The 12004-nt window shown below is 56.3% G+C and overlaps 4 protein-coding genes across 4 annotated transcripts; 2 read left to right on the forward strand and 2 right to left on the reverse strand.

Annotated features, from left to right (window-relative positions):
• Positions 1-4: 4 nt before the first annotated feature.
• On the reverse strand, positions 5-667 carry IE81DRAFT_127564 (hypothetical protein). Its single transcript, XM_025510240.1, has one exon. The coding sequence runs from the start codon at positions 546-548 to the stop codon at positions 99-101; it is 450 nt and encodes a 149-aa protein (XP_025372994.1). The 5' UTR covers positions 549-667; the 3' UTR covers positions 5-98.
• Positions 668-785: 118 nt separating this feature from the next.
• IE81DRAFT_344320 (hypothetical protein) lies at positions 786-5242 on the reverse strand (the record flags this gene model as incomplete). Its single annotated transcript, XM_025515798.1, has 5 exons — positions 786-2869; positions 2939-3335; positions 3449-4934; positions 5012-5069; positions 5182-5242. The coding sequence occupies 5 exons, from the start codon at positions 5240-5242 to the stop codon at positions 786-788; spliced, it is 4086 nt and encodes a 1361-aa protein (XP_025372995.1).
• A 3337-nt stretch (positions 5243-8579) lies between these two features.
• IE81DRAFT_127673 (hypothetical protein) lies at positions 8580-9252 on the forward strand. Its single transcript, XM_025510241.1, has one exon. It carries the CDS (start codon positions 8635-8637, stop codon positions 9076-9078), a length of 444 nt encoding a protein of 147 aa, XP_025372996.1. The 5' UTR covers positions 8580-8634; the 3' UTR covers positions 9079-9252.
• IE81DRAFT_319676 (hypothetical protein) lies at positions 8913-11792 on the forward strand. The gene is made up of 2 exons (XM_025512796.1): positions 8913-10478; positions 10666-11792. The coding sequence occupies exons 1-2, from the start codon at positions 9373-9375 to the stop codon at positions 11540-11542; spliced, it is 1983 nt and encodes a 660-aa protein (XP_025372997.1). The 5' UTR covers positions 8913-9372; the 3' UTR covers positions 11543-11792.
• The last annotated feature ends 212 nt before the right edge of the window (positions 11793-12004 follow it).

Genomic DNA, 12004 nt, shown 5'->3' on the forward strand with positions numbered 1-12004 from the left:
GCCCACCGATCAAATTCGGTATTCCCAGCATGATGGAGCGTTCAGTCGCCCATGAGTCGTCTTTAAACAGCTAGATGATGGAGTGTATAGATGCGGCGCTATGGCCTCGTCTTGAAGGGTAGTTGCGTGTAAGCTGCTTCGCTGGCTAATGCTCTGATCTTTGCGCTTCCTTGATCGATTGCATCTCTGTTGCGTATCGCAACTAAGCACACGCATGACGCATCGTTACAGCTTGGCCGTGGTGCCACGACTCCAACGGAGCGCACCGGAGTGCACCGGAGTGCACCCCAAGATTCCAAATTCAACCTACGGGACTCCAACGCTACAACTGCTGCGCGCGCTGGCCAATGTAGGTTTGGGTCCAGAGCGTTCTTGCTCAGACGCACTTTGACCATTCTCATCGTGTGGAATTTCAAAATCGAGAGAAGTACAAATGGCAAGGAGAGGATGTGCGAAGTAGGGTGCAGCGGGCATAAGATGTCGTAGCTTGGGCGACTTGGCTTGCTATGAAAGTCTTGGTGAAAAGGTAGAAGGTGGCGCGCCGTCATGGACGACGGCAAGACCAGAGATATGGAGCATGCGTCAAAGCGTAACGCTTTTCACTGGAGTGTCGAAGCGCCGGTTTGATGATAATACAATGTAGATGATGAAGTCGAATGGAGGCGTTGGGTAGCCACGGAAAGTGTGACAGCTTGTCTCCAAATGAAGCAGTAACAGTCGCTGACTTCGCGCATGCCAGTGACGTATCTTTGAATTGAGCACGCTAGCCATCTATTGTGTCCACTTCATCGACGCGACGTCGTATAAGGATTCTGCGACATCCGTGGGGGCGTCAAGGGCGGCTGCCTGTCGGATCGCATCCAATGTTGCTGAGGTGGGAGCCGGTCGTTGCGATCCCAATCCTGTGAAGCGCTAGACCAAGGATTGAAGGCATCAGACTGAGGTGAGCGCAAGTGCGCAGGGTATGAGTTACCAGAGTCGAAATTCGGTCTGGTGTTCATTGCAAGTGGTGGTGGGCCCGTACCGTCCATTCTAATCGGCGCGCCAAGCGGTCCAGAGGGCATGCCACCTGGAGGACCAGGTTGTAGTTGCATCTGCGCCAGCACAGCACCCAGGTCTTGCGCAGGTGCCGAGTTGGCAGGATACGGTGGAATTGGTGGCTTCACGTGAGTTGGCACCAAACCGTTGGAAGAGCTTGGTGACATGAATGGCCCAAGGTGAGGAGGAAGACTTAAGTCATTGCGAGGCACGACCCCTGGACCGCCAATTTGCCCAGGAGCTGGGCCAGGCGTTAGACCCAGGTCTTCCACTAGCTTCCGGTAAGCAGGAACACCAACAAGAGAGTGCTCCACCACGATGCGCCTGACCTGCTCCGAGTACTTCGGATACTCATCGCCGTCCGAGCCTATCCAGGCCAAGACCTTGGTAATGAATTGAGATCCGTGGACTTGATCGGTGATCACCTCTTGCAGAACGTCCTCATCGTGCGACGTAAACAAAGCGTCGAGAATGACCTCGCTCGCTTCGGGCTCGCTCTTCTGGCATACGATGCGAAGCACAGTGAGCGATGCCAGCTTGTGCGTACAGAGATTGACCAAGTAGGGTGCGAAGCGTGGCGCAAGGAGGCGATACCGGCCAGGAAGGTTCGAGGTGTCCAACAGCCAGGTGAGCAGGAGTGCACCGTTTGGGCTGGTCGCAAGGGGAACCGAGTTGAGAATGACGCTCAGAGCCACCTTCTTGCGCTGCTTGTTGGTCACATGGGAAGATTCGAGGCATGCGCGCATGCTGCGAGCCCCGAAACGACCTTGCGCGATCTCCCAGCAGCGATCCGTCATGGCTTCAAAGATAAAGTCGGACAGCTCGGCATTCCAATGCAGACAGCACTGCACCACGTAATTTCCAAATTGATCCAAGAGCAAGGGAGGAACGTATGGCCGCAAATTTTGTGCGATAATCGACACCTGAGCTGGATTGACTGAGGTCTCAATGATCTTTTGCGCTGCCCAAGTGCCGTTCTTGTGGATGCCGATCATGGCGAGATGCGGCGCAATCCTTTCGAGCATGACGTGCTTGATGCCCTCGGAACAGCGCTCGAACAGCTTCTGCACGACCGTATTGCCGATGTAGTCGTGCGCCAGATCGACTATAGCGTCCATGTGGTCAGCTGCGACTGCATCCACTTGCTCCACAGTGCACGACGCGCTCTCGATATGCTTTCTGAGCTCCCTGAGACGACTCGTGTCGAAGCGCCTCGACGCTGATTGCTCCGACACTAGCGGGATCGTGGTATAGTAGGAAGCAGGAGATCGCGCGTTGGCCACACTTGCCACATCTGCCTCTACACTGGCCGGGTCGTCGGCACTGAGCTCGCGCATAAGCAGCTGCAGATCTGAAGTAGCTGGGCGGGGCTGCATGTCGGCAGGAAGAGGGACGCCCCCCTTGTCGCTGCTCGGAACGATGCTGCTAGAGGCTGACTTGCCAGCAAGTGAAGCGCCGCGTCCGTGCGAGGATACGCTTGCAACTCCACTTCCACCTTGTGAGCTCCCGTGTGCAAGCTGAGCAGCCTGGCTTTGTCGATGCTGCTTGGCAAGCAGGTCGGCAACGAGGTTGCTGCGATAATTTTCGATCCCTCCGGATGCGAGCTGCTGCTCAGCACTGATGGGAGCCGATGCCGCGCCGTTAAGTCCAGAGAGCGCGTTGACCGCTGCCGCAAATCCTGCGTTGCTAGGATCGCTCGGTAAATCGTCCGCTGCTCGCGTTGGCACTTTGGCGAAACCTATCCGCATAGAACCGGTCTCGCTTCCAAGCACATCACGGCCGTTAAGCATCTTGCGCGCTAGAACCGCATCGTCCACTCGCTCGAAATTGACTGGCAGGGGCGCGGCTGTGGTCAGCGCGGTAAGTCCAGAAGGTGGTATCCACTGCGATCGCAACTCACTGAAGCCACAATTCTTATGACTCAGCACTCGAACGCTCTCAACTGGACCAAAAGGCTGAAAGATCGACATGAGCGTGTTGTTGGTTGTGTTCGCTGGAATGCTGCCGACCCAAAGCGCTCGCGTAGGCCCTATTTCACCGGGTGTACCTGGTGCCGGGTCTCCAAGGCCTGGTGTCTCGACCCGGGGACTGTTGAGACCACGCGCTTGCAGGCCGGGTGTAGAATACCCACTTGACATCGGAGGAGCAGATGGCACCGAGTCAATTTTGCCGTATCCGATGCGAATTGCTCCGTTTGGACCTGTTCCCTTGCCCACTCTGCCACCTTGGCGCTGCATAATGTCGTCTTTGGCTCGGATCGCATCAGCTGCCTCGACGAAGTTGACGAAGCCGCACTCCTAGAGACGCCAGGTCAAGTCGGAAAGTTAGCACACGTGAGTGTAGGACAGACGGGGCCCGGCTTAGGAGCTCAACGAATGAGCCAATCTGAGATGTCCGACTCGGAACTTACCTTTTCGGGAAGAAGACGCAGGCTCTCGATAGCGCCATATGGGGCAAACATTTGCATCAACTCCTGCCCAGTGGTCCCAGCACTGAGCTGGCCAATCCACAGGCTACGGCCTGGTATTTGAGGGCTTGACCTATGCTCGGCACCCGGTGTCACTGGCGTTTGAAGCCCTGATTCCTTCCGCGCGAGCGTCTGTGAGGGGCGGGTCAAAAAGCTCGGCGTGTCGGCCGGCGGCGTGGAGACCGAGACGTGAGGAAATCCTTCCATTGGCGCATGTGCGTAGTTGCCAATGCCGAGGGCTGACAATGCTTCCCGACGCTCTTGCGCTCCTGCATGGCCGGTGCTGTTATTCGTGTCCAGAAATTGGCCCGCTGCTGCCAGTCTGAGCAGTTCTTGCTCGACTCTGTGGCGGCCGCCTGGTCCTCCAAGCGCAGCGACGGTACCCGCACGTAGCCTGCCTCCGACTAGAGCGGCGTGCGATTGCTGATTTTGAGGAGGGAGCCCTGCTGGCAAACCTGCCGCTGCAGCTGCTGCCGCAAATGCGGCTGGGTCAATGCCATGCTCGCGGGCAAAGGCTGCATAGACTTCTTCGTCGCCGTACGCAAGCGGACTGACGTCGTCGAAGCCGTGCTCTGGTGTGCTCCTCAAGACAAAACCGGGAGGGTTGCCAGCGCTGCGAGGTGCAGTCGCAAGCGTGCTGGCCCGATTTCTTGCGTTGACGAAATGGCTCGAAGGGCGTCGTTCATCTGCAGAGTGATCAGCAACACTGGAGATGCTGTTTCGCGCATCAGCTAGACCGAGATAGTCGAGCGTCTGAACGTTTTCCGAGCCGTCTAGACTTTCTGCAATGCTAGGTCTTGCTCCAGGCGGCAGTGGGCCCTCTTGATACTCATCGAGAAAACTGACAGTATTCCCTCGTGGCTTTTCGCCGAGCATCGGACTCCTCCGAGAGGGGGGCGCGGAGGTATTCGATTGCAACCACGTGCTCGAGAAGAGGCTGGGCCCGAATGGATTGCTGCCGAGGGCAGACATGGCATTCGTCATGCTACCTGAGCGAAGACGATTCGAGTTCTCGGCATCTTCGAACGCACTATTCCGCAAGGTGGCAAGTCGACCCCCAGCGTTGCCATGATTCGCCCCTAGAGGCCCTGCACTGAGGCGAGGGATAACCTGTGTAGCAGATGCACCTGCGTCGCCTGCTCCCTTGCTAGCTGCACCGGTGGAAGGACGTAGGCTGCTCATCCGATGAGCAAGTGGGGATGCGAACCGAGTGCCAGCACCATTGGAGGGCGCCTCCTTCGCGTCAGCAGATCCCCAAGATGATGGCAGAGTACCGGCTCTTGCTCTACCACGAGCGTTTAAACTGGTCCCAAGGTCATCCGGCGGCTGCGCGCCTTCTTGCACACTTCCTGCCGCTCCCTCTCGCAGGGCTGGAGGTAGATAGGCTCCTTGAGATCCATAGCCGGCATCCACTTGGAGCTGACGCGTTCTGCAGTTGCAGCTCCGGGCGTCAGAAAGGAAGATGGGGCAGGCGGGCGTCGCAACGGACTGCACACTACTACTGACCGTTTGGGTACTGCGGATGCCGATCCACGATTGACATCGCCGGATGAGCTGAGCGAGCCTGGGCATAGACGATTTGCGATGATGTGAGCCTTAGGCGTCCCGCCAGACTCCTGCGGGTGAATAGCGGCCCGTGTTGAAGATTCGTAGGCAACGCAGTACCGAGCACTTACCATGCTGACTGTCAGGGTCCGATGTCCGATTCCCTCTCCAGTTGCTTTCGCCCGAGGTCATGTATGCGAAGGCGGATGTGCCCGACCCTTTCGAGACGCTGATGGATATCTCGCAATGAAAATTTTACCTAAAGAATGCAATGTCGGTTTGCAAGCGGTGATGTGCGAGCGAGCGGGCGAGCGCCCTCTGCACACTTCGAGGCTGAGCGCCAGCGTGCCTTGCTGAGGGTGCTCAGATGTGAGCAAGTGCGTAGAGGCTGGTGAAGCTGAGATAATGTGGCTGACTGCCTCGAGGGTACTGGCCGCGCGCCGTGCTCCAGACTGCCGGGACGCGAAGAGGCTGAGGATCAGGCTGAACGACGACGAACAGCGAGTGACCGACTGACTGCCTCGCTCTGTAAGCAGCTGGTGGTGTCGTGAGGGAGGGAGACAAGCAGCGCTTGACGCTGATGACTCCAATTGCAAGGGATGCTTCGATTACACTGTACTTTGGATTATCAGTAAATTAGAGAATCCGGGGTCAAGGTGATGCAGCTGATTGCGTGCGAATTTGATTAGGGACCAGCTTGCTTGCGTGTAGGTGAAAGCCAGGGACGGAAGAGCTAGAGGTGAGGGTATGTCGAGATGTGATCAAAGCGATGATTGCCGATCTGTCTCACTCATCATCGGGACGAGAGATGCTTTAGCTTCGCTTGAGTCTATAGATAGCTGCTGGTGATGATGACTTGACAGACCGATCTGTGTGCGATTGCGAAATGCTGAATTAGCGATCCCAATCTGGCCGACTCTCCGCTGCTATACGCTGTGACTGCTGGTTACAATCGAGCTGTGTGTGAAGAGGCCAGTGCGTGTGGTCTGCTGGTATGCATCCATGCAGCAGCAGCAGCAGCGCTTTCGCACGGGCAGCAGTCATCGCGCGAAGTCGCAGATTAGGCCCGCCGCCCGCGTGGCGTCATCATCAGCTACGGTATGCGCTGCGCGCGGGCGGTCAAGTGCTTTTTTTTGCCGCGGAGCATCCCGACGCCGCGCGATAGGGCTAGCGCGAGCCCGCGGCAACCGACGCACGCCGCCTCCGCTATTGTTGTCCTCTCCGCCGATCAGTGGTGAATCGAGCTGAGCGGCTGACTCTCACGTCGGACGGTTTCTATGCTCGACTTTCCCGCACGACTCCTTAGTAAGATCACTGAGATTGTTTCGCGACGATCTGATGAGCCTCTCAAAATTCACTGATTGGTACCTGACTCTCAATCAACGCGTGCAATGCGAGAACATCTCCGAAGCTGAGCTGCGCTCTCACTTATGCTCTTGAAGAGCCACGACCACGCATCAAGAAATCGAAGTCGGGCAGCAATTAAGATGCCCAATTTGCTACATGCTCTGCTTGTGCCGGTACCATAATTTGTACGTAAGGGCAGACTCCAGCAGACGCCGCCTTGCGGTTGCGTTCATGAACGTAAAGCGACACAGCTTTTTGTACCTCGAGAAGCACGCAAAACTTTCGCACCACCACGCCGTACCTCTTCCGCCCCTTCTCAAATCGATGAAAGCTTGGTAGAAGATTGGGATGCGAGCTGCTTTCGTTGCCTCTCGACTTGCGCGACCTAGCGCCAAGTCAGAGCGAGGTGCTACACACTTATGACTCAGCCCCCTGAGTGCATTCATCAACCCGTCCGGTCTTTTCAAAGTTCGATTAGTCTTAAACACGACACTTGCACGCTTCTTCTTCGGTGGTTTGCACCCCAGCCATTCGAAGCAAGAATTGATGAGCAAATGCTGCGTATCCGTCAATCAGACATGTTGGAAGCCTCGAATGTGATGAAGGCGATCGAAGGCCCCGTAAGACCGCGGAAGCAGAGGCGTTCAACAATCAGTGATTTGTGACTGTCGCCTAATGCGTTTGAACGAATGTTCCTCGAGCTGGTCTCTTTATTTGCTTCAGCATCCACTCGCAACCAACAAGCAATAAGTCTTATTGCAGCATTATGGTTCACAGGTGAATTCTGACCACATGCTTGAGAGCTTCTTGAGATCGAGCTCAGTCCGACCGTCATGCTGCCTCGAGCAGGCCTGCCATGACTGTCTAGCCCGCCAGCTGAGGTCAGGACCGATTGCTGCGCAACGAGATGCTCGGCAGCGGTCGAGGGTAGACCCGCCCTCTCAGCGCATCTTTTCAAAGTCTTCGGCGGAACACTTCGGGTGACTGCCCGAGCGTTTCGGTCGGACCTGACTAATGAATCGCGTGATCTCCGCCGCGAAGTCTCTCCGCTCATTGACAAAAACTGTCAAGACAGGAAATGCGAACATCACCAACTTTTAGCGCGGTCATCTTGCTGAGCGAGCGTCCGTTGCAACAGAACGTTGGCTCATCAGAGTCACCGTCAACCGTTCTGCTTTGCCGACTTGACGGGCTGCATGAGAAGGGATAAGCTCCGCACTCAATTCCAAGTCACAAAGTAGAGTCCATTCTGACACTCAACTCCACCTCGGCCGCTGCATGTTCTTGACTGACCAAGGTCCAACCATACAGCCAAAGTGCGAGTCACACATGGTGGTAGTCATCCAAAATACGAAGCGATCTTGGAGATGAATTGACCGTGAGAGCTGGGAAGAAGCTGTCATGCATGCGCAGGACGAAGATCGCCAGGAGCAGCAATCGCGGGGCAACAAGGTCTGCTATCCGCGCTGGACAGATTTACAAAAGGCGGTACGCACTTTCGCGGCGTGGGCAGCCATAGGTGCTGATGGTGGCGTGTGACTGCGCTGGTCACTCACCGGTCGCGAGGTGTGTGTGTGTGTGTGTGTGTGTGTGTGTGTGTGTGTGTGTGTGTGTGTGTGGAGACCTCCAATTGGGCAATCACAGTCTTAAGAAGTCGTGAGTTCTCAGACTCGTTGACCGCCTCATGCGCATGCATCATCGATCACATCATCAGTAGTAGTGTGAGTCGTGAGTCGTGAGTTGTGAGTCGTGAGCCGTGAGCCGTGAGTCATGGGTCATGTGTGAAGTGTCCCGAGTACATGCCATGATGCGCATGAGAAGAATCAAGAATGAAATCACGAAGGTGGAAGTAGCGCTACATAGAAGCAAAAGCCATGCAGAGGGCGCTTGTCTCCTGACCTCTATTTGAGCAACAACCAAAAATTACAAAACGATTCATTTGATTATTTGAGCTTCAAGACTCAAAACTCGACTTCGCCTTTCTTCGTGTTAAATATATATTATTACACACAACTGCCGCCTCGATGCCCTGCATATGCTGCGTGCAAGCCAGACGCGGATGAGCACTTCGACTCTGACTGGTCTCATGTTGACTGATTTTGACTACCATAATCGTGAATCACGAATCAAATATATCAAGACTCACCATGCACTCACGACTGCTGCTGGGGTGAGGCGCGCCGCACATCTGAGCTCCTGCACCGCGGGTCTGCTGTACAGATGCATCATACCGTTGCATGCGCATGCGCGCTGCACTCTCGCTGCTGCTGTATGACGCTGCATGGATGGCCCTGCTGCTGACTGCTGCTGTCAGCTGGCGCGTTGCTGCTGCTGCTGCTGCAGGCCGCCATGCGATCAGCATGGAGGTTGAGGTTGAGGTGCGCGGTGCTCATGCGATGCACGCCGGCCCTAGCCTAGCTGCCGCGCGCCCCTGCCCTGCGGTTGATGAGCAAGTCAACCAACCGGCTCGTCAAACTCCGCCCGCGCAGCATCGGCAGCGTCGATTCACGATTTGCATCGCGAGACGAGACGACGACAGTCGTCATCCCCGCTCCCCGCTCTCCGCTCGATCAGCTCTCCTTGCCACCGACAATCACGAGTTTAAGCCTCGCGAGGCCGCTTGCTCATCGACCCTTCGCGCCTTCTTGGTGGCAAGTAGCGGCCCATCCTCATCATCTTAGCATAGTATACGAGGCCTTTTCAACCACGGGCGACTCATCGGGCGCCAAGTATGCACGCTTTGCCTTCACGACACGCGACGTGCGCCTTCTGAAATTGTTCAACGACGACCATCATCATTCCCCTTAGAGGCACCTAAGGCACCCCCTTTATCATTAGAAATCGGAGACTTCGCGAAAGCTTGGGCCTTTGCATCAGCACCACATCGAGTGCCGTTGCGCTCTCACACCCTGAGACTAGGGCTCACGTCTCTAACGTGCGTGGATCAGAGCTACTGTGGCAGGCTACTGGCCACGATGACGCCGCTGGAGGGAAAATGGTCTGCCGAAGAAGTGGAAGACCTCCTCAGCCATGCTGGTCCCTCAAGACTGCCTTCACCTTCCGTGTCGCATGAGCAACGCACGCCGAGGAACAGAAGGAAGAGACTTCGCACCAGCGCCTTTGGGCTGGCGGCGGCATGCAGCGTCGTCGGCAGCCACGCTTGGCAAGGCGGGACACAAAAGCCATCACCTCTTCACGCTCGCCACAGGTGCGACGGTGTGCCGCTTATACGTACTGCTACTGCGTGGTACCTCATACCACTTGCGACCCAAGCTTTCTTTGCTCCCACCTTGGCAAGTCCGCTGCTCGCAGACGGCGTGATGTCTTTGCGGCAAGACATGATCGCTGCTGAAAGAGAATTCGGGAAGCATCAAGAGCCTGAAATTGGTGGCTTCACCCATGAGGTTGGGACGAAGCCAAGAGAAGCGGGCCACGCCGACGCACCTCAGCAATCCCACCAAAGCGACAGCCACCAAAAGCTCTCTCCAGACACTGATGGAGTTCATGGGTCGCGAGAAGCCACGCGCTACCAAGCTAAGACTCAGCGCAGCTCGATCCGAGCGATTCATGGATTATCCACGCTAAATCGACTTGGTCTTGCCAATCAGATGCCCTTCGAGGCTTCAGAGGTCGGCGCTGCTGGTACTTCACACAGATCGCTTGGTCTTTTCCCAGAAGGCTATGTCTTTAGACCTCGTACAACCATCAACAAGATAGACAATGCGATACAAGCTGAGCAAGGAGGCCTAGGGACGGATTCGAGTGGCAGATCTAGTAGCACGGACACGGCGCTTCAAATGTCTATGCCCATCGAAGTGTCCCACAGCAACTTGCTGAGGCATGGTTGGTCTAGATGGCAATTGGACGACGACGCACGTTTGTCCGTACCAGACGAACAACGTCGGCCTAGAAGGGAAACAGCATCGCAAAGGGCAGCGGACCTGCTCGGCAAGAAGTGGTGGAGGTGGACGCCTGGCGCAGGCTACACCTACGGGAGGTCGAAAGATCTCTCAATGTACACGCATGGCCCAGGCATTGCGCTCGCACAGCTTGTGCCCCCGAATCACAAGTACAAAGTCCCGTGAGTCTCGAGCGCCACTGCAGCAGTGTAGCAGCGATGGTACTGGCGATCGAAACTAGTTGATCTGCTTCCAGCGGCTTGGAGAGCGAACATTCATCGCGCGGATTCAAGAGAGTCCGCCGTGACGCGCGGTTCGAGTCCTGATTATGCACAGCACTGACTCTGCCGTCATCGCTCCGCTACTCAGACGCTTGCCATTGATTCCGAACGCATCCAAGCGCGAGCTCGCATGGGGAATCTTTTGGATGATCCTCGTCACTGGGGTCTGCGCCCTGTTGCTCGAACTCAGAGCAGCGCGACGCAGGATGAGAAAAGGGAAGGGAGTATCGCGTGCAACACACACGATGCTGCGCCAGCCGAATGAGGGAACGATCACACTTTCGGGCTGGATGTCATCCACGTCGGCGTGGATTGAGGGCCCCAGAGCGTTGACAATCGGCAGCCGACCCATCCACTCCCGCCAACGCAGCAAGGCGCTCGCGTTGCGTCAATTGTGCGAAGATGCGCTGAACACTGGCGCAAAGAAAGCGGCAAAGAGCGGTGCTCAGGTGAAGGCCGCTCTGAGCATTGGCACCAATCATCCTCCTTTTGTCAACACCACGCGACATGGTCATGGTGACACGTCGGCTACCATCGAGCTCATGGAAAACGGCAGCTTCTCGTCAAGCTCCTCTGGCATCGACAGCAACGATTCCATCATAAGCATTGTGTCGAGTCCAAGTCTGGGAAGCGCCCCCATGAAGAGGCACGCGAGTCACGGCATGGCTCCTCGTGACGCGCCGGTACCCGCAAGGCCAGGGTTGAGATCGCTCTGGTCCTCAAGCGCTGTCACCAAACAGATGGATTTTCCCGCAAGAGCTTCCGACGCCACACGGAACGGCAAGTCTTCTCCCACGCCCAGCGACGAGGGCTACGGTGATGGGCCATCAGTCTTTTCACCCAAATTGTCGAGTGCTGATAGTCAGGGCGACACTTCGTGGAGTCGCGCATCTCTACCCAAATCGCCAGTGCTGGGCCACGAAAGCATGGAGTCGGTGTCGCCAACAATCAAACGAAGGCGATAAGCGCCGGTGGGCATCGAGGCCACCTGCCTCCTGGAGTTTTGGATTGTCCACGCGTGAACCTCAACCAAATACTATCTGCGCACGGCAAGCAAATGCTATCTGCGCTCGCCGTAACAATATCGTCGTCCCCCCCGCTATTTCCTCAACAGCAGCAGCGCCAACATTTGGCACTAGACTCTTGCGTTATGTATATCCTACGACTTCACGCATGTCAATATGTACATTTCATACCTGTGCTCACAAAATTACGCTAATTGGCGGACACGATCGGCAAGTGGCATGTGTGTATCTTCACCTTCTTTTCAGTCGTGAGATCTTCTCGCTCACTTACATTCAGCGGACCGACAAGTGGCCCGTGCCGTAGTGCGACGTAAGGCGCCGCTCGATCGTATGCATCCGTGTGAACGGCATACTGTCCAGACGGCGGAGCAGAGCGACTCGAGCTGAGGCTGCTGCACAGTA

This window comes from Ceraceosorus guamensis (assembly GCF_003144195.1).
Source record: "Ceraceosorus guamensis strain MCA 4658 unplaced genomic scaffold IE81scaffold_3, whole genome shotgun sequence".
NCBI lineage: Eukaryota > Fungi > Basidiomycota > Exobasidiomycetes > Ceraceosorales > Ceraceosoraceae > Ceraceosorus > Ceraceosorus guamensis.

What these genes read in the sequence shown, in the direction of transcription:
- IE81DRAFT_127564 (XM_025510240.1), bottom strand. Translation starts at nt 548, where the DNA reads ATGACGGCGCGCCACCTTCTACCTTTTCACCAAGACTTTCATAGCAAG.
- IE81DRAFT_127673 (XM_025510241.1), top strand. Translation starts at nt 8,635, where the DNA reads ATGCGCATGCGCGCTGCACTCTCGCTGCTGCTGTATGACGCTGCATGG.
- IE81DRAFT_319676 (XM_025512796.1), top strand. Translation starts at nt 9,373, where the DNA reads ATGACGCCGCTGGAGGGAAAATGGTCTGCCGAAGAAGTGGAAGACCTC. An exon ending in AATCACAAGTACAAAGTCCC is followed by an intron (nt 10,479 to 10,665) that starts GTGAGTCTCGAG and finishes TCCGCTACTCAG; the next exon opens with ACGCTTGCCATTGATTCCGA.